At 34.7% G+C, this 21,671-nt stretch overlaps 1 protein-coding gene across 1 annotated transcript; it reads right to left on the bottom strand.

Annotated features, from left to right (window-relative positions):
• Positions 1–1,270: 1,270 nt before the first annotated feature.
• On the bottom strand, positions 1,271–20,558 carry LOC106130368 (aminopeptidase N). Its single transcript, XM_060945853.1, has 13 exons — positions 19,938–20,558; positions 14,337–14,510; positions 11,865–12,179; positions 10,684–10,873; positions 10,014–10,273; positions 9,466–9,658; positions 8,491–8,677; positions 6,608–6,705; positions 5,721–5,909; positions 4,844–5,016; positions 3,277–3,396; positions 2,739–2,820; positions 1,271–2,371 (listed from the first exon to the last, which is right to left on the bottom strand). The coding sequence occupies exons 1-13, from the start codon at positions 20,402–20,404 to the stop codon at positions 2,261–2,263; spliced, it is 2,559 nt and encodes an 852-aa protein (XP_060801836.1). The 5' UTR covers positions 20,405–20,558; the 3' UTR covers positions 1,271–2,260.
• Between the last annotated feature and the right edge of the window lie 1,113 nt (positions 20,559–21,671).

Here is a 21,671-nt window from a genome sequence, read left to right as displayed (position 1 = left end):
AATGACTTCATCTGACCTCCGTCGGGGAACTTAACCCATATTGGATCATGGTAAAAGCTGCACTAGATGAATGTGCCTATTTCCTTGAAGGCCTTTTATGAAATCCATGAGAGAAAGATGGGTACTATTCTAAAGTTTTTTTTTAAATTATGTTATTAATTAGTTTGATTACTCAATGCTCTAACGCATGAACGTGGCCTTTCAGTTTGACTGACAAATGACTGTTGCCGCTGTCTACCCCGCAGGGGCTGTAGACGTGATGATATGTAATGTTAATGCTCTTACAGTGAGGGATAAACCGCGAGAATGTGTTACCATGATTCAACATGTGTAAGGTTCCTCATCAAATGTTGCTGAGGTCAGGGTTGTATAAAAACCTAACTTACCGAATACCGAATTGTTTTTTAATGTAGACAATGTGCATTCGTTCATGATTTAGATTTAAGAGATATAAATTTGTAAATTGACGTCCGATTAAAATGCTGCAGTGTAGTTTGTTCCGCCGCTTTTTCTACACATGCGCTTTGGTAGCCGTAGTAGTTATAATTAGATTTAAGTGATGTGACGTCAATAAGTGATACCTTGTATCCAATTTTGAAAATTAATCTATTCTATTCTATTCTAGAGGATCTTGTACAGTACAGTATGCAACCGGGACTTATGCCAGGAGGATTTAAAAATAATGTTTTTTTTTCTATGAAGCGTCATCTACATTCGAAGTATAACATCAATTATTTTTGTAGCACGATAAGTGTAACTCGTTCAGTTAGAGACGAGCGCGTTTTCTCACAACTGATAGAGTTTGTTAATAATTCTGAAATCTGTTCACAGATGGAGACACTATACAAAATATGTTCGAGATATCGTCATTAAAAAAATATTGAAAATTCAAAAATATTGATTTTTATAGCCTGTCACTATTTGAATCTCAATTTCAGCTGATAGTGTTCTTTCAGTGTTTTTGAGACTGTTGACTCTGTCTACTCTGTAAGGAATAAAGATGTGATTATGTGTATGTATGAATGTGTGTATTTATAATTCTATAATGTAGGTAAGTATTTTATTTCTTACAGTTAGAACTTTATATTATTATTAAAAAATATTAAATAAAATCATTGCTTTTATTTTATTAAACATTTATTAGTGATGATGAAATAAATTAACGTTTAATAATATTAAGTCTTATTACTAAATATTAAAACGTAAGTTATATATAATTCATATAACTACTTATAAAGATTATATCAACAAATAGTATTTTTTAGTAATCAACAATTTGTACCATCTGTCATTTAAAATATCATATTAATTCTGACTAGATTTTACAACAATATTTCTTAAAAAATATTTTAAACTTCAATGTAATGCAAATATCAATAAATACACTAAATTATTTCTTAGAAGTTAAAGATAAATTAACTCAGTATTTATATTTTCTTAATAAAAAAAATAATAAACTAACATTTCGTTCAGTTTTTATCAATACAAATGATAATAACTTAGAATATATTTTATAAAGCAATTGAAAAATGAAGAATATTATCCATAAAATCGTTAGTGGAAATCGCACTGTCGCTTTATGTGAAACATACATACATACATACATAAAATCACGTCTTTTTCCCGGAGTGGTAGGCAGAGACTACATCTTTCCACTCGCACCGATATCAACATACTTCGTTACTCTATGTGGAAATGCGAATGAAAGGTTGCCTTTGTCCACCAGAGTGAAAAATAATATCATCTAAGTTCATAAATTGAAAATACCTATGCGTCGGATAATAACATACCTAGGTGTGTTAAAAAATTAATCATAGTTAATCATTATCAAGGAATGTAAAAGAGAACAAATAATAATAGGAAAAATATTTAGAATTTTTTAAACTTAAGAATAGCCAAAAAAAGCCTGTTAAAATTTACATGGTCGTATAAAGTTAGAATATTTGCTCCAATGTTTAAAAGAAACTATAACATGACAGCTATTAATCATATTTAAATTTTTACATTCCACTCGTTTTAAAGTAACAAGCCTTACACAAAATTTAATAATTTTAATAGATTTTACTTGTAATAAATTATACGTAGAAAATTGAAATATTTTATTCGGGTATTGGTAATTTCGGTAAAATTTTGTACAAAATACATATAATATGATTCGAATTGAAATAAATAATATATTGTTTCTAAACAAACGAAGCCTTACTGGAAATCTTAAAAACAATTAACTTGAGACCGCACTTTTTACAAAATGTGTTATAATTTATCTCATAGCAAATAAAATAGATACTAATATAATGCTTATTGAAGGTATAATTGAAGTCGAAGAGTCCGCTAAATATTTCTCAGTTATAACAGGCGATGCTTCCAACGTCTGAAATGAAAATAAGTTAATTGAAAATTACATACAATAGTATAACAATAAGGGTAGGCAGAAGATAAGCTTACCTTTTCAAAAAAATTATAATAACGAAGAGTGGATTCGTTTGATGGATCAGATCGTAACACCTCTTTATCATGGATGTCGTAAAAGGCGACTAAGGGATAGGCTAATAAACTTGGGATTCTTCTTCTAGGCGATGAGCTAGCAACCTGTCACTATTTGAATCTCAATTCTATCATTAAGCCTAATAAATGATCGTGGCTTTTCTGTCTTTATGAGACTGTTGGCTCTGTCTACCCCGTAAGGGATAAAGACGTCATTATATGTATGTATGTAATAATGTTTGTGTATAACTTACCGTAGCTTCTGTCGACATGATGATGGGCATCGGTCTTGGAACTCCGACTGGGGTTTTCATTATAAATCGGTTTTCGTCTCGTCTGGAAAGCAATTGTAGTATTTAAAGTTAAAGAAAGAAATATATTTTTTTTCTTTCTTTATCAAATTTATTTATTTTTCTGTATTTTTTTTTTACATCAATTGTTCTGAAAGACGGGTCACATTTATATATAATACTAGAGGCCGCCCGCGACTTCGTCCGCATGGAAACCCTATCAATCCCGCGGGAACTCTGGGATAAAAAGTAGCCTATGTGTTATTCTGGGTCTTCAGCTACCTACATACCAAATTTCATGGTAATCGGTTCAGTAGTTTTTGCGTGAAAGAGTAACAAACGTCCATACAAACTTTCGCCTTTATAATAGTAGTAGGAAGGATAGGATATCTCTCTCTCATCTCTGCGTGTCTCTGTCGCACTCTCCCCAGAAGTGTTTTGAGGTCAGAAGTGTTTTATTAAAAAAAATTATAAGTCAAAGAATCAAACAATTAATACTCACAATCTATGCTCAGCTACTCTCCTATCATCCTGCTCGAAGGCATTCAATCTGTTGATGCCGAAATAGGCGTTGTCATGGATAAGCATGTAGTAGCATGCTTCTCGGAAATCAGGGTCCAATCTGTGGAGTTATCACCGAAATCGGTTAAGGCGATTTTACGAATAGACTTAACTTAGTCCTGAACTTTGTTTCTGATACAATTATAACGTGGCATATCAGACCTTGTGAGACTCAAAAATCGAAATTCAATTTTTTTTTCTATTAATATCTTAGGACACATCATATCACTTAATAATTGTCATATCTTTTGGTTTCGCAACATTGGTTGACGTCATATAAATTCCTTAAAATTTCGCTTCGTATAAAAACCTGACTCACCCAATCCAGGATCCACGGTCAAAGGCCTACCCCTGGTCCCCCCTACGTTCATATCTCTTGCAGGGTAGACAGAGCAATGTTCAGCTTTTGGCTTGATGATAGAATTGAGATTCAAATAGTGACATTTAGCTAGCCCATCGCCTAAAAGACGAATTCCAACTTGATAAGCCTATTCTCAGTCGCCTTTTACGACATCCATGGGAACGAGATGGAGTGGTCCCATTCTTTATTTTTATTGGTGCCGGGAACCACACGGCAATTAAAAGTCTTTCACTAGTTGACTGAGTCGAGGCAAATACAGAAAGAGATTGACAGAAGATTCGTGGAAGCTAGTGATCGATAACTCAACTGTCAATCTATACTAATATTATGAAGCTGAAGAGTTTGTTTGTACGTGCTAATCTCAAGAACTACTGGATGGAGTGGTCCTATTCTTTTCTTATATTGGTGCCGGGAACCACACGGCACAAGAAACCGCAACCTTGCAACCGGAACTAAAGTTACGACATCCAAGGGAAAGAGATGGGGGTGGTCCTATTATTTTTTACATTGGTGCCGGGAGCCACACGACACTTAACGGCATTTAATTGACAGTATAAATAAATAAATATATACGGGACAAATTACACTGATTGAGTTAGCCTCGGAGTAAGTTCGAGACTTGTGTTACGAGATACTAACTCAACGATACTTTATTTTATAATAAATACTTATATAGATAAACATCCAAGACCCAGGACAATCAGAAAAAGTTCTTTTTCTCATCACGCCTTGACCGGGATTCGAACCCGGGACCTCCGGTGTCACAGACAAGCGTACTACCGCTGCGCCACAGAGGCCGTCAAAAAGTATAGTTAATACAATCACAGAATAGCCTAGAGCATGATATAGTGCGTCTAATCCGAGCATTACTAACCTCATGTTACTCCTCCTGTATTGTTCATACATGTACTTCAAATTGTCTTAATACGGCTTATACTTTAGTGAACACGCGAAATTTAATAGCCTATCCCTTAGTCGCCTTTTACGACATCCATGGGAAAGAGGTGGGGTGGGTGGTCCTATTCTTTTTTTACATTGGTGCCGGGAACCACACGACACTTAACGGCATTTAATTGACAGTACAGTTAATACAATTACAGAATAGTCTAGAGCATGATATAGTGCGTCTAATCCGAGTATTACTAACCTCATGTTACTCCTCCTGTATTGTTCATACATGTACTTCAAATTGTCCAAACACGGCTTATACTTTAGTGAGCACGCGAAATTCACGACGTCACTCCTGAACAACCTCGTTTTGAAGTCGTGACTGTTGGACAACGAGTCGTATGTCGGAGCGACCTTCCGTCTCATGAAATCCTGAAACGATGATTTTCTGTTAAACAATCCGACCGCAAGGTTCTGTAAATGCAGTGTGAGTTGAAATCAGTTTATGTCAGAAAATAGTGATACTGTTCAATTATATTGGTTAAAAGGCATACATGTAATCACGTCTATAACCTTTGCGGGGTAGACAGAGCTAACAGTCTTGAAGAAATGATTGGCCACGTTTAGCTGTTTGGCTTAGTGATAGAATTGAGATTCAAATAGTGACAATTTCCTAGCCCATCGTATAAAGGAATAATCCCAAGTTTATAAGCCTATCCCTTAGTCGCCTTTTACGACATCCATGGGAAAGATATTGAGTAGTCCTATTATTTTTTCCATTAGTGCCACACGGCACCTTTCATGAAGACCTCCGTTATAAAATTTAATTATATATTTCTATAACCATATTAAAGAGATGAAGTGGTCCTATTCTTTTTTCTATAGGTGCCTGGAACCACACGGCACCGTTCATGAAGACCTCCGTTACAAAATGTATTTCTAAATATAACGGAGTGGTCCTATTCTTTTTTCTATAGGTGCCGGAAACCACACGGCAACTTTCATAAAGACCTCCCTTACAAAATGTATTTCAAAATAAAACGGAGTGGTTCTATTCTTTTTTCTACAGGTTCCGGGAACCACACGGCAACTTTCATAAAGACCTCCCTTGAAATGTATTTCTAAATAAAACTTACCTGCAACTCCTTGTAAAGATATCTGGTCATATGGCACCCGTTTTCTTCGTTCCTCAATAGTCTGAAGCCTTCTTCGGCAGCTCGCCACACTACAGGACTCCTCTCTTTGTCCAAATAGTTGAGGATTTCCATCGCCAGTGGCAGTTCCATGTCCCCGGACACGTATAGAGCGAATACATCGTTTACGATCTAGTAATGTGTGATTTGAAAAAAAATTATTATAACCGCCGAGCTTGCATGAAGAGAGTTATGAATGTGGATGAAGCGAAGGAAATATGCAGAGATCGTGGCAAGTGGAAAGAGGTAGTCTCTGCCTACCCCCTCCGGGAAAGAGGCGTGATTTTATGTAGGTATGTATGTATTATTATACTCGAATGAATGGTGCAACTAAAAAAAATTGTGTAGACCAACGAAATTAATTTAAAATAAATTATCTAAAGAGCAACAAGATTTTACTTTTAAACTGTTATTGTGTGTTAGTTACCTTTTTATTCTTTCATAGGTATGGTTAATATAACTTACTACTTAAAATACTGTAATTTGATAAGAGCCAAGGTCATTTACTTAAAAAAAATCTCTCGATTTGGTTCCAATTAATCGGGGAAGTACATACATATAGTCATGTCTAAATTCTATGCGGGGTAGACAGAGCCAACAATTTTGAAAAGATTGAAAGGTCACGTTCAGCTGTATGGCTTTATGATGGAATTGAGATTCAAATGGTAACGGCTTGCTAGCCCATCGCCTACATTAAGAATTCCCAGTTTATACGCCTATCCCTTAGTCGCCTTACACGACGTCCGTGGGAAACAGATGGAGTGATCCGATTTTAACGACCCGGGAACCATACGGCACGAATTGAGGAAGTACAGTAAAGATTTGTTTACCTGCGCCCTGTTCAGTTCGTCAATAGATTCATGATGTACCGCTAGTGTGCTTGCTATAAGTTGCCACGTAGTGGTATCATAGTTCACACGATAATATCCTGTAAAATATATATACTTATTTAAGTGCATCTTATGCATTTTTACTAAGATATATACATATATATCAATAAATATCAACAATATTTTAATGATCGCTTTAAGATTTGATCAAAAGTTGTGATAAAAATCGATGTGTGTACAATCATATACGTATAAGTATACTTATTCATTAATTCAATCACGTATATTACTATAGTCGCGTCTATATTCCTTGTGGAGTAAACAGAGCCAGCGGTCTTGGAAGATTGATAGGCCACGTTAAGCTGTTTTGCTTTATGATAGAATTGAGATTCAAATAGTGACGGGTTGCTAGCCAATCGCCAATCCCAAGTTTATAAGCCTACCCCTTAGTCGCCTTTTGCGACATCCATGGGAGAGAGATGGAGTGGTCCTATTCTTTTTTATATTGGTGCCGCGAACGACACGGCAAGAATCTTTACTTTTAAATATATATTAATAAATATCAACAATATTTTAATGATCGCTGTAAGATTTGATCAAAAGTTGTGTTAAAAATCGATGTGTGTACAATCATATATATTCACTAATTCATTCATATAGTCACGTCTATATCTCTTGTGGAGTAAACAGAGCCAACAGTCTTGGAAGATTGATAGGCCACGTTCAGCTGTTTGGCTTTATGTTAGAATTGAGATTCAAATAGTGACAGGTTGCTAGCCCGTCACCTAAAATAAGAATCCCAAGTTTAAAAGCCTATCCCTTAATGGCCTCTTACATCACATCCACGGGAAATGAGATGGAGTGGTCCTATTCTTTTTTACATTGGTGCCGGGAACCACACGACACTTAACGGCATTTAATTGACAGTATAGTTAATACAATTACAGAATAGTCTAGAGTATGATATAGTGCGTCTGATCGGAGTATTATTCCACGTGCACTAGAATTAGTGCGTGGGCCAGACCAGAAATAGGTTTATTGCTGCGCGACCAAGGATTTCTGTGACTTATTTGTAGAAGTTTCAAGTTCAAATGACTGTTATTGCATGTTAATAACTCATAGTTTTACTATCAGGAAAACGTTCATGATACAGAGTTATACATATTTTATATACGGGACAAATTACACAGATTGAGTTAGCCTTGAAGTAAGTTTGAGACTTGTATTACGAGATACTAACTCAACAATACTATATTTTATAATACATACTTATATAGATAAACATTCAAGACCCAGGCCAGTCAGAGAAATTTCTTTTCTCATCATACCCTGGCCGGGATTCGAACCCGGGAACTCCGGTGTCACAAACAAGAGTACTACCGCTGCGCCACAGAGGCCGTCAGACACATTAATAGATGGAATAGATGTTACTACTATTCATATTTTTCTATAAGGAGATACATAGGTAATGTGTTCATTGCTTTTTTGCGTCTTAAGGAATTTATTGGAAGCTACCATAATATCTTCTGGTGAATGTCGTAGAAGACTACTAAAGACCACAAGTACTTATAGGTCTAATACATCATTAATGTGAGGCAGGCAGTCCGGATAGATTTTGAGGTACCGTTTCGCTTTGTTTTAACAGATGATGAGGTTTAACGCCAACTGTTAGACTTTTGTCATTGATTATCTTATTTCCAGTCGAATACTCCTGAGGGAGTCGTCATGAATCATCTGTGAGGTTTATCGAAGCTATTTCGATATTTTTCCATTTATCCCTGTACATAGCATGTTTGCCCTCTATAAGGGCACACTACAAAACAAATAGCAATACATTGAAACTCATAATTATCTAGAAACAAAAAAATAGATAAATCTGTTACCTGAAGCATTTCTATTCAGTACAATCCAGCCACCGTTGAGGTTTTCTCCGAAGGTGTAAGTCTGGCTGCCGATAGTGAACCTGGGTTTGTAGCAATTGTAGCAGTTCTCGTTGTTTTGGACGATGTACGAGATCGGAATGAGGTAGTCTGTCTCGTGGCGGTTGTCCGGGGAGAAGCTGAAGCGTCTCTGGGAAGCGCGAATTCGGGTGGGTAAATAAATAAATATATACGGGACAAATTACACTGATTGAGTTAGCCTCGAAATAAGTTCGAAACTTGTGTTACGAGATACTAACTCAACGATACTATATTTTATAATAAATACTTATATGGATAAACATCCAAGATGGGTCTTGGCTAATCAGAAAAAGTTTCTTTTCTCATCATGCCCTGGCCGGGATTCGAACCCGGGACCTCCGGTGTCACAGACAAGCGTACTACAGCTGAGCTACAGAGGCCGTCAAATATTAAAATATATACTACATACATATAATGACGTCATTAACTCTTGCGGGGAGACAGAGCCAACAGTGAATAGACTGATTGGCCACGTTCAGCTGTATTAAAATATACGTACGATACTTTAACCCAGTTACGTTTACTGAAAGAATAGAAACACATTTGGTGTTTTGTAGCTGAAATGTAATTTACGGCTAGTGCTAATGATAGCGAACAAATATATTAAAATTTTCATAGAAAGCTGAAATTTCAAACAGGTGGAGTGTTGATTGTAAATGACCACTATACGAGATAATATCCCAAAATTCTCTTTCCAAGAAATTCGATTTTAAAACACTTTAGAGTTAGTGTCGCAGATAAAATTATAAAAGAACCTATTAGAATTGATTACTCTCATAGCTAGCATTCAATAAGAAATACCATAATTGAGATACCACATACACAAGTCTCGAACTTGCTTCGAGGCTAACTCAATCAATGAAATTGGTCCCAAAAAAAAAAAATTCTGATACCAACCTGATTCAGTTGAATCGCATTTGGGGTCCTATCCCTCAACACTTGCACATTGATGACCGGATATCCACTCTGGTGGATCCAGGAGTGCAGGATCTTGGAGGTGGTGGAGCCGTTGAAGAACTGGTGCATGCACTCGATGGTGTCCCGGTCCATCGCTGCTGTGAAGTCTTCCAATGAGATGTACTTGCCTCGTCTGAAAGTTTAAGTTGTGATTTGTTAATAACATGAACATGAAACGTTAGAAAAATAAAGTTTTTAAATTTCTATTACTTATAAACTTCAAAATGTTTACTTTCTCAATCTCAAAAATTTTAATAATAAAATCTTTAATCCGAGAGTTATAGCCATCTTTTGTTTAGATAATAGTATTTATATCAAAATACGATCCGGAAAATTAACCACAGAAAATCACATTTCATTACTGTTCGAATAGGCGTTTTTACTGGAAATATATTTTAAGAGTAGGTAGTAATAACTACCTACCTTCAATGAATACAATTTTCAAATAATAGAATGACGAAGATATTCAAATTAAGGGTTTGATTTACCTGCTGTTAATATACTTCACCAACGCCTGATGGAACTTATCCGAGCCGATCCAGTTCTCTACCATCCACAATATCGACGCTGTCTTCATCGTGATCAGGTCTCGGTACCTCAAGGGTATCTCCGCTGCTAAACTCTTGTTGAAATTCCCCAGCGGTGGAGTAGTTCTGTGAGAGTCAACCGCCATTGCTTTGAATTTCATCTCGAGACCGTATGGACCTAGAGGCTGTCTGCGGCTTGGCTTGTTGACGCCTTGGTTGTACTGAAAACAGTGAGAGTTTCTTTGCAGTTTTTATTATAATATCTGGTACTGTAAAAAGGATATTTTAAAACAATGCGATTATTAAATGTCCATAGAAATCTCAGAAATTTCTTAATGAAGAATCAGAAAAACGATAAGATTTCTGCCATTTAGTTCTACCGGTTGTTCAATAGATAGTTGTGTTTGTGTGAACTTTTATTCATCCTGCATTATTTTATATTTAGGTTATCGAGGACTCATACTTTACACTTTTAATAATGTTTTTCATATTCATCTTTTCGAAAAACATCTTTTTTGTTTTTTGTTTCTGTTACATTTCTAGGGGCTAAGAACAAAAAATATCTTTGATCTCAAAAATTGAGATCTCTTTTTTTTAAATCTAGTTGAAGAATGAGAGGAACAGTCGTTACTTGTGCCAAGAAATAGTATGCCAAATACGTAGCAACTCCCTCTTTGAACCACTCTTCTCTCCACCGCGTCCTCTGCAGCTCCCCAGGGTTGCCCAACCAAATCCTGCTGAACTGCTGGGCTAGATCGAAGGTCATGGTCTCCAATTGCTTAATACTTGTGAACTCCTCTTGATGGGCAATTCGGTTGGCACTGTGAATTGTAAAGTGATTTTATTTCAAAAATTCAAAATTTAAATAAAGTTCTAGAAAACACTTACTAATTTTTTTTAGGAATTTTATCATAATTCTTATCATTAGTGTTGTATATTGGCGACGATAAATCATATATTTTTTGTACATGAAATATAACAGATTTATATGTTTCATGGTTATGAAGAAAATCGGGCCTTGATTCAGAGCCATAGAATGAAACGGGAATGATGATGGTCATCCTAAATGGTGCTATTAGAGGTCGCTACAAAATAGTTTAGATGCATTTTTTATTTTTATCATGATTAAAAAATAGATTTTATATAAAACCGCTGTGAAGAGTAAAATGAATAACATCACAAATCTTGAAGAAAACAAGCCTGAGATGAGAAGATTAGGTTTGAAGCAAAACAAAGGTTTATTGAAGGAGTTTCGCCAACAACCGTGCGGCGTGTTGTAAAGATCAAGGACATGAACACATTAAAGTTTATATTTGTACAGCTGTAATATTATTTGAGAATGTTTATAATACTAATCTTACGTAACTCTGTGAAGTATTTTTAGATAAACAGGTGTAAAATATCTCAAGATATAAGCAGAAGAACTTATCATACATATAATAATATTTATATAATATGAAATACACAACGAATGTGGTCCAACAGTATTTTATGCCAAGATTAGACGCGATTTTAGTAATAAATCAATGAATACAGAAGAAAAAAGATGCTACAGTCTAAAAAAATCTGTTCAGAGCAGACTTTGGGTTTAATTTGGAATATCTGAATGAAATGAACAAGACGAGAGAGTAAAAAATTTTTAGCTCGTTTAGAAAGATGTAATAGAAATTAATAAAAGATGCTTTTGTCCAAGAGAAAGATATTAATAAATACGTTCACGGCAACAAGGCATGTTCCTTTTTTAAGCAAAGCAAAACCACGCATGTCAGGTTTTACTGCCGTTCACTGTACGTAAAAATATTACTCACTTACCGATTAGTCAAAAGATTCCAACTATAAATTTCATATCCATCAACCCTTTCTGAAGGCACAGCTATCAAATGTATCGGACCGTTCACTAATGGTCTGTTCACACCCGAGTATTCGTGTATTAAATCCAATATCGTCTTTCCATATACAAGTATGAAGTTGTAGTACTGCAGAGTGTTCCCAGGGGCCCATACCATGAAGATGTCATTCTTGGATGTGATTTGTATGTTCGTGAATCGAGAGTAGTGGAAGCCTACTTGGTCGGTTGTCACTTGTGGTGACGGCGTGTAGTCAATGATGACGTCTTTCTGAGGATTTCTGTAACAAATAAGTTTAGTTGGTAATTGATGTTTCTACAATCGTTCTGTGTGGTTCCCGGCACTAAAAAATTGAACAACTCCAACTTTTTCCCATAGATGTCGTAAAAGGTAACTAATGGAAGCCTATCCTTAATATTTTTCTAAGTATTAGGCGACCTAGTAACCTGTCGCTATTTGAATCTCAATTCCATTACAAAGCCATACAGCTGAACGTGGCCTTTCGGTCTTTTCAATACTGATGGCTCTGTCTACACCGCAAGGGGTTTAGATGTGATTATATGTTTATATGCATATAGTAATCACGTAACAAACAAATTAAAATCTTAAAACATTTCTTCAATCGAATTGTAACTTCCTTTTTGAAATCGGTTGAAACATAATTTAAAATAGTATTATCAAATCCAGACCATACGAGTTTTCTCGAAAAGTAAACTCCAATACAAAAATGGTGATACTGAGACATGACAAATGATACAAGTTTTTTTTTGCCTAGACTTTCATTCGGTCTATCTCAGAACTCGCTAGAAATTAAGATTGTTTATCGACTTTCCCTGAAGCTTCGATTAAGAGGCAATGTTTGATAAGAATCAACGGTTTAATATGAAATTTTTTGTTTTGTAAAACGAAAAGATGGTATTGAGTGAATTAACATTTTGTGCCGTATGATTACCGGCACCAATAGATAATTAATAGGACCACTCCATCTTTTTCCCATGGATGTAGTGACAGGTGACCAAGGGATAGGCTTATAAGCTTGGGATTCTTCTTTTAGGCGGCGGGCTAGCAACCTGCCACAAAATCTATTTCAATTCTATCATTAAACCTATCAGCTGAACTTGAACTATCAGTGTTTTCAAGAGTATTGGCTTTGTCTGCTGCAAAGGATGTAGACGCGATTATATACATACATACATACATAAAATCACGCCTCTTTCCCGGAGGGGTAGGCAGAGACTACTTTTTTCCACTTGCCACGATCTCTGCATATTTCCTTTGCTTCATCCACATTCATAACTCTCTTCATGCAAGCTCGGCGGTTTCGGGTACTTTTGACCTGACCCTTTACCAGGACGTCCTTAATTTGATCAAGATATGTTCGTCTAGGTCTTCCCACTCCGACCTTTCCCTCCACACTCTCCATGTATATCTGCTTAGTCAACCTGTTTTCATTCATCCTCTTCACATGACCGAACCATCTCAACATACCCTTATACGTGATTATATGTATGTAATTAACTAAATTAATTTTGTTTAATAAAAAGTAGTTAAAAATATTTATTTAAACACTAGTATGTCGATTTTTGTGTAAATTAAAGTAATTTTTTTTTATAAAAAATAGAAAAAATATTTTGCTCATGTTTAGATAAACATTTCAATACTTATACAAGAGCATGCCTTAAAAATACTTTGCTAATTGATATTCTTATTTCCACTGAGCGAAAATATCTAATAAACAATGGCCTTAATTAATTACTTTTCAAAGCAGTTTTTATTAATTTATTAAAAAAAAATATTCTCACTATTAAAAATAAGTCTACGTCTAATAAGCAAACATGCACTTTCGCACGACTTTCTAAAACCGACACTGTGAGAATAAGACCCCGCCGTAAAAGTCTCATCCATATAAGGGTGCTAATCCACTGGTCAGAGAATGGTGTCAATTATCGTAGCTATCGTAACATATGTGCGGTGATACCAGTTTGAGAAATGTATTATAAGCGTGGACACAAAATAGCCAGTGTTCAGAATTGATTGCTCGATTGAATATTCATCACTAGCTGTGCCCGTGCCCGCGACTTCGTCCGCGTGGAATAGTTATTTTGGGCATCATTGAAGCTCTCAAGAATGAATAATTTCCCCCGTTTTATTTCACATTTTCCATTATTTCTTTGCTCCTTGTATAGTTGCAGCGTGATTTTATAAAGCCTTAAGCCTTCCTCGATAAATCCTATCTTCGCTCTATCCAACACAAAAATTGTTTTTCAATTCGAACCTGAGATTAGCGCGTTCCAACAAACAAATTCTTCAGCTTTATAATATTAGTATAGATTTAGTGTTAGTTATTTTTTGTAGGTATTTGTTTGTTTTTTGTTAGCTCTGTCTACCCCGCAAGGGATATAGACGTGATTATATGTATGTATAAACGAATACTTACACCTCTTTCCTTTGTTCGTTTCCTATCACAATGCTGGTGTTGGTATACTGTCCAACATGATTCTTCGCGACCACATACACCCTGAACTTAAAAACTGCTTCGAACCTCGGATTGTCGAAGCACGGGAAGAAGTATTTCGCCTTGTTTGGAGTAAGGCGAGTCGTGAATAAGTACCTGGAAGAGATGAGGGATACATTAAAAAACTTTCTCTGATTGGCCTGGGTCTTGGATGTTTATATATATAAGTATTTATTTTATAAAATATATTATCGTTGATTTATTATCTCGTAACACAAGTCTCGCACTTACTTCGGGGCTAACTCAATCTGTGTGATTTGTCCCGTATAAAATTTATTTATTAAAAAAAAAATACAAATTTTTGGTGTAAAGTTTTTATCAGTCCCGATTGTTTGAGTCCAAGAACATGTACTTATAGTGCCGTGTGGTTCTCGGCACCAATACAAAAAAGAATAGGACCACTACATCTCTTTCCCATGGATGTAGTATATAATAGATGTAGATAAGGTTGCTTAGGGATTAGCTTATAAACTTGGGATTCTTCTTTTAGGCGACGGGCTAGCAACTAGTCACTTCATATGAATCTCAATTCTATCAATAAGCTAAACAGCTGATCGTGGCCTATCAGTATCTTCAAGACTAGCTCTGTCTATTGTTGGCTCTGTGTATTTGTTTATGAAGTAAATGTATCGCAGAAATTAACATAATTATTCACATTTTAATGTCTGTTATGAATAATTCAGTGAAGCCAAAAACCTGAGCGAAGAGTTAGGAGCCGTAGTTACTAAATACCGCAGTTACGTCAAGGTCGCTCCAAACAATGGTAAGCATGATATGTAGTCGTTGATACTGGTAAATACGGAATTATGCAAATGTCAAGTTTTCTCATTAAATAATAATTATTTTATGTGTCTTTCAGTAATCTCTTACAACAAAGAGTTATATCAAACGTCTGGCAAAAAATTACAATTTTTGACAAAAATATGCAAGTTAAAACGTCCAACTGTCGCTCTAAAGACTAGATATTTTTTTTTAAATTATTATTAAAGAATTTAATATGTAACATTTGGCTTGTTTAAAAGGATCGTTTTTGACAATATGTGTATAGTATTGTTTGACAGTAGAGCTATAATACTTATATATTGTTAATATTAGTAAATGGTGTGAACATGGAACAATTTAGGCGTTTGATGCGTACTTATCATCATTATATTATTATGGGAGATGTTAGGAGTACCCGTAATAGTCAAATATGTATGAAAATAGTAATGCGTGTAGAGGAAGCGGGAGAGGTCTGTAAGGATCGTAGTAAGTGGAATTTCATAGCCTCATCTTACCCCAGTGGAAAACAGGCGTAATGGTATGTATGCATGTTATCATCGCCCGCATTTTTTGTCTCCATTTTAGACAATACTCTACTAACTCTTTAGCGTTAACTGTAGTTTTTACATGTTTCATACAACTAAATTTAATTATTTTAAGCACTTTGTCCAACAAATTAATCACAATTTGTGGAATCGCAAAATATGAAGTCATTCATCATTCTCATTCATTTAAAGGACGTTAAATGAGTTATTATTCATTACGTGTGGGTAATTTCAAGGGCATGAAATTACATCAACGTATCTAATGCAAAAATGAGTAGGTACAGCGCAATTAAAGAAGTATATTCACGTATTTACTAATAAACTTCGTATGATAGGTCCTCTATCATATTCTTAACTGGCTTCGACCGCGTGGAATAGTTATTTTGAGCATCATTGAAGCCCTCAAGGATTAATAATTTTCCTCATTTTTATCACATTTTCCATTATTTCTTCGCTTCTAATAGTTGCAGCGTGATGTTATAAGCGCCAAAAGTCTTCCTCGATAAATGGCCTATTCAACACAAAAAGAATATTTAAATTTGAACAAGTAGTTCCTTAGATTAGCGCGTTCAAACAAACAAACAAACTCTTCAGCTTTATAATATTAAAGTATAGGTTTGGTGAAAATTATTGACATTATGTGAATCAATAATTATTATGGCGCAAAAAATTGTGACAACAATTAAATAAGTACGTCATGTCTAATAGCTTAATAAGTCTTTAGTTATATAGTACATACTTATAAAAAAAAAAATGACAACCTAATTTACATATTCCTATAATACGTTAATTTATAAAGTTTATAATATCCTAGACATAACCGAAACTTCCCAAAATACAACACGACCTACGACATCACCTATTGTTCTATTTGGCTGCCTAACGAGCCGAGTCCACGTCAACGCAGATATATTAGGGCAATTAGCTGTTGGACAAACTGTACAGACAGACAAAACGCTAATTAATGCAGCTATGACGTCACTGGTTAGTGAGCTTTCGTTCTTTCCTTCAAAAATAAAATCAGATAGCTTTATCTTCATGAAATTCACCTTTGACTCAAATAGCTAACTTTAATATGCCGGTGCCGTGTGGTTTCCGGCACCAATAGAAACCACTCGTAAAAGGCGACTAAGGGATAGGCTTATAAACTTGGGATATTTTTTAGGCGACGGGCTTGCAACCTGTTTCTTAATATAAAACAAACAGCTGATCGTGGCCAATCAGTATTTTCAAGACTCTTGGCTCTGTCTACCCCACAAGGGATTGACGGGAAGACGTGATTATATGTATGTAATACCTACAAATGTTTCATTTAATAAATAACCCTTTTTGTCTTTTATAATAATATGTATTTTGCTGTTATCTAAATCAACTAAAATCTATTCTTTATTTTTTGTAGGTGCTACTTATTTTGTCCCTTTTTTTATAGATGGAGTTAAATTCGTCGCTTTTTGTAAATGGAGCTTAATTCACGCGGGCGAAGCTGCGGTTAAAAGTTAGTTTCTTAATAAAGCTCACGCTAAATGCATAAAACATTCCATTGAATGCAATGGTTCTCATAATTTATTCTCGTAATTGTCTAATAATAAACAAAGAAACATAACAAACCCATCGCCACTTAACTAACAAATCCCAATAAAGATTCCTCTTCTAAAAAATCTAAGAACATTAAATTTATAAATAAGACTTTCCCTCGACCTATATTAGTTTCTAGTTAATTCCGTAACCTCTAAATCAACATCCATTTTGGTACGCGCTATATAAATATATGTTTTCTCTGTTTTTTACGATCGCCTTTTATTTGTTTTATTTATTTCTACACTTAATGTGTAATAAAGTAGAGTAATTATTTGTCTTTGATCAAAGAGAGACCACACATGGACAAATAGAAAGGTTTTTGTTTTGAGAAAATATGGCATATCATGTTATAACAGAGAATATTCTGTTTTTCATCATGTTGAGGTATGAAACAAAAGATACTTTGACATTTTCGGACATTCGAGACGGCAGAATGTTCTTCTACCGTCAAGTTGTTTCCACGGGAGCGAAGTCCCGCGCAAAATCTAGTAATTCATTAAAGATTCTTTGGTTGCAAATTTTAACACTGCGCATCACGTTATTTATTCGAACACTTTTTTTTTCTTTAAATCTGGGGGCACGGCAGTGCACCCGCCAAGTCGAGCAAAAAAAAGCGGCACGGCCGTACTATCCCTTTCTCCAAGCAATGCAGGCTATTTTCGACCCCCCCTATAATTTCGTTGTGTTATATTATTCCGATTACTATGGTGTCAGCCTACTTTTGAAATATGTATGACCATATCATTACATACATATCGATCATTTGAACAACTAACGCATAATGTATGCAATTAACGCATTATACCCACGCCAAGCAGAGCCATATGATTTGTAGTGGTCCATAAAAACTAGCATCTTGGAGACAACACGTGGGAGATAAGGTCGCCCAGTCTAGTCTCTATATGGTCATTGACCATAACATTATTTGCCTTTAAGTCCAATTGAATATTTAAAACTTATCCTTATAAAAATTGTATAATAAGGGAATAGGCTTATTAACTTGGGATTTTGTCTTTTAGGCGACGGGCTTGCAACCTGTCTCTATTTGAATCTCAATTCTATCATTAAGCCAAACAGCTGAACGTGGCCTATTGGTTTTTTCTTTCGAGACTGTTGGCTCTGTCTACCCCGCAAAGGATATAGACGTCATTATATGTACGAGTATGTATGTATGTAAAAAGAACTCTGTTGTAGGTACAACGTGTGACAGGAGCCCGCTAATTAAAGGTATTATTTGCGCGTAGGTATACTCGTAATATATAGTATATTTATACTCGTAATATTATCTGCTTTTGATATTATATAAAAACTATATCACTTAAGTTATATTGGATAGGTATATATACCTTAAAATAATACTTTTTTTTAAATTCATCACGTTGTTGTTTTTTTATTTCAACCTTTGATTACAAAAATAAAAGATGTCTATCCAATCAATAAAATTTTTGACTTGAAACATGATCAAATCGGATTTTTGACACGTTTTGACAAAGGGTTAGGTCAAGTCAAGAGTTCCCGAAACCGATAAGCTGAAGAATGCAGGATTTATTTATCAAAATATTACAAATGCATATTAAGAATGCATGAAGAGAGTTATGAAAGTGGATGAAGCAAAAGAAATATGTGGCAAGTGGAATGATGTAGTCTCTGCCTACCCTTTCAGGAAAGAAACTTTATGTATGTAAAACATCTTTTATACCAAAAAATATTGTTCCTGTGCTCAAAAAGTTTACTTCTCAAAAGCAAAGCAGTGGGTAAAAACTAGTGCTGCCACATTTGAGTGATGTAAGTATGTAATTCTCGAGACATTGCCATGTAAGAATTATAAAAGAACACGTCAGTCATTCTTGTTTTGGCAAACAATGTGTATTTCTACGTAAATTAGTCAGTTTGGCATTGCTCGGTGTGACCTCAACTTTATGTCCAAGATCATTTGCTCTTGTTATTAATAGATAACTGCATGAGTATTATGCATTTCGTGTAAATTTGTATTTACATTATGTTATTTTAAACAACAAAAAAAATATTAATTAGGTAGAGAATTTCCACGCGTACGAACTTGCGGGCAACGGCTAGTTCAATGTAGGTATTACATTTTTTGAGATTTATTTTGAATTTGAGTTTGAATGCATTGTTAAATATTAATTAATTAACTTATTTTTATTAATTACTTATTTATTTATAATTAATTAATTCAAATTATAAATATCTGAAATCAAACATCTATGTACTTTTTTCGCATATTCCTACGGGTACGAGGAACACACAGGCTAACGAGGAGAAATTAAATAAAGAAAATAAATGAATTATGTACATATAATTCATTTATTTTCTTTATTTAATTTCAAGCTATATGTTAGGTTCATAATTAACAAACTGATAATATGTAGAGGTTAATTTGGTTTACATGCAGATACTGAAGTTTTGTCAAGTGTGACGTGAGAGTGACAACAATCTATTATTTACACTTGTGGCCTTAATATTTTTTTATGCACTCAATAATTATTATGCATATTTTAACGTACAGTACGTAGTAGGCAGTGAACCCAGTTTTAAGGGTAAAAAATGCTATATAATTGAGCTGTGAACAGGCAGCTGATAATATAACCTGGAAAAATTAATTTTAACAGAAACTTACTTGTTTTCACCATTCTCGTCTGCATATTTGACTAAAAATATTCCGTCACTTTTTTCTGTGAGCACTTTTCTATACGTTAGTTTTATATTATAACCTTGAGTATTTAAATTATATGGAATCAAAGGCTCGCTCAGGTGAATATATAATTTACCATTTAAATTATCATATTCGTAGGGTCTCGATTTGCTCACTATATCGACATTCCCTTTCATAACATGAATTGAACCGAAATCGATATCCATATTTTTTGCATCCAATTCGATAACTCGAACACCAGGTTCATTTGCAATCACATTAATACTTAAATGACAGTCGAAAAACGACGAAAAGTCGCTTATATACGGAACTATCGTCAATTCATATTGCACTGGGTACACTGTATAATTCAAACATTCCTCTTCATTCACGAAAGACGCGTTTGCCACAGAAAAAATAATAAAAAGAAAAATAAATGCGCGCGAAATCATTTTCTAGTTTGAATTTCGAATGTTATCGGAGTTCCCGCCAGTTACGGAGCGCTCGGGGACGTTCGAACGCGGCGCGAGCTATAGTGCATTTTGTTTTGAAACCAGATTGAACGAAACTTGGCGCCACTCTTTCAACCAGTGTAACGTGGTCTTCCACTCTCCCTCCGGTTCATATGTACCTGCGGGAAAAAGAACGGAATTCACACAAAGATGCGTACCCATTTAAGATGGTTCATAAGTTCTATATTGGCAATGAACGTAATTATTTTTGTTTTAGCGTGCAGTATAAGTTTTTTTTTGTATATTTACATGCTGACGTGAAGGTTTTCCCTGAAAAACATTTCTTCGAAGTGTTTTGGGAATGCAAATAGCAATAACCACAGCTCATGACATTCAGGATATTTTTTTAAATTGTACTCTTCCTAAAGGAGTATAGTCTAGTTCAGAATGACACACCTTTTGGCCCTTCTAGCCCGATAGCCTTACCATAAAATCTGTTACAAATAAAACAAGTAAATATAAAAACGTTGGTTTCGTTATATTAAATCATTTCAGTCATTTTGTCAAGCTCTCTTAATTTAAATAAATTATAACTGATACCGACCCATTCAAACTTAAGTAGCATGTCAAAGCTAAGCGTGGGTTTGACATTTTATATTGACATATCACTTTAAATTAATATTACTGAGTCCTATCTTAAATTTGATCAAAATTTACTAGTAATATCACAGATTAAATTAATCCGAATTAGTGTAGAAAGTCGCACTTATATTTAAGTTTGTTTTACTGGGCACTTATATTATTTTTGTTTGTAAAAGGAAAATTGTAAGTAGACAATATTGAATCACTACATAGTATAAAACAAAGTCGCTATTTTAGTCTGTTTGTCTGTATGCTTAAATCTTTAAAATTACGCAACGGATTTTGATGCGGTTTTTTGTAACAGGTAGAGTGATTCAAGAGGAAGGTTTTTATATATAATTTTTTCCGAATTTTGCACCCGTGCGAAGCCGGGGCGGGTCGCTAGTAACTAATAAACGGTTTAAATTTTTCAGTCAATTTAAATAGTAATAGGCAGCCGCGGGTTTATTTGCATGTTCTAAAAAAAATTAATATAGTTATTTATGTAAGTCTATGAATAAAACATATCTATGTATTTTTTTCTTACTCTTAAATTTACATTGGTTTATTTGTCTGTTTGCAATTTCAAGGTTGACTGGTATAGAATGCTATTGGCATTAAGTTCATCTAGTATGCCTTTGAGGCT

This window comes from Amyelois transitella, chromosome 9 (genome assembly GCF_032362555.1).
Source record: "Amyelois transitella isolate CPQ chromosome 9, ilAmyTran1.1, whole genome shotgun sequence".
NCBI classification, from domain to species: domain Eukaryota; kingdom Metazoa; phylum Arthropoda; class Insecta; order Lepidoptera; family Pyralidae; genus Amyelois; species Amyelois transitella.
The sequence above is the reverse complement of the archived record's forward strand: the minus strand, read 5'-3'. Positions and strand labels throughout refer to the sequence as shown.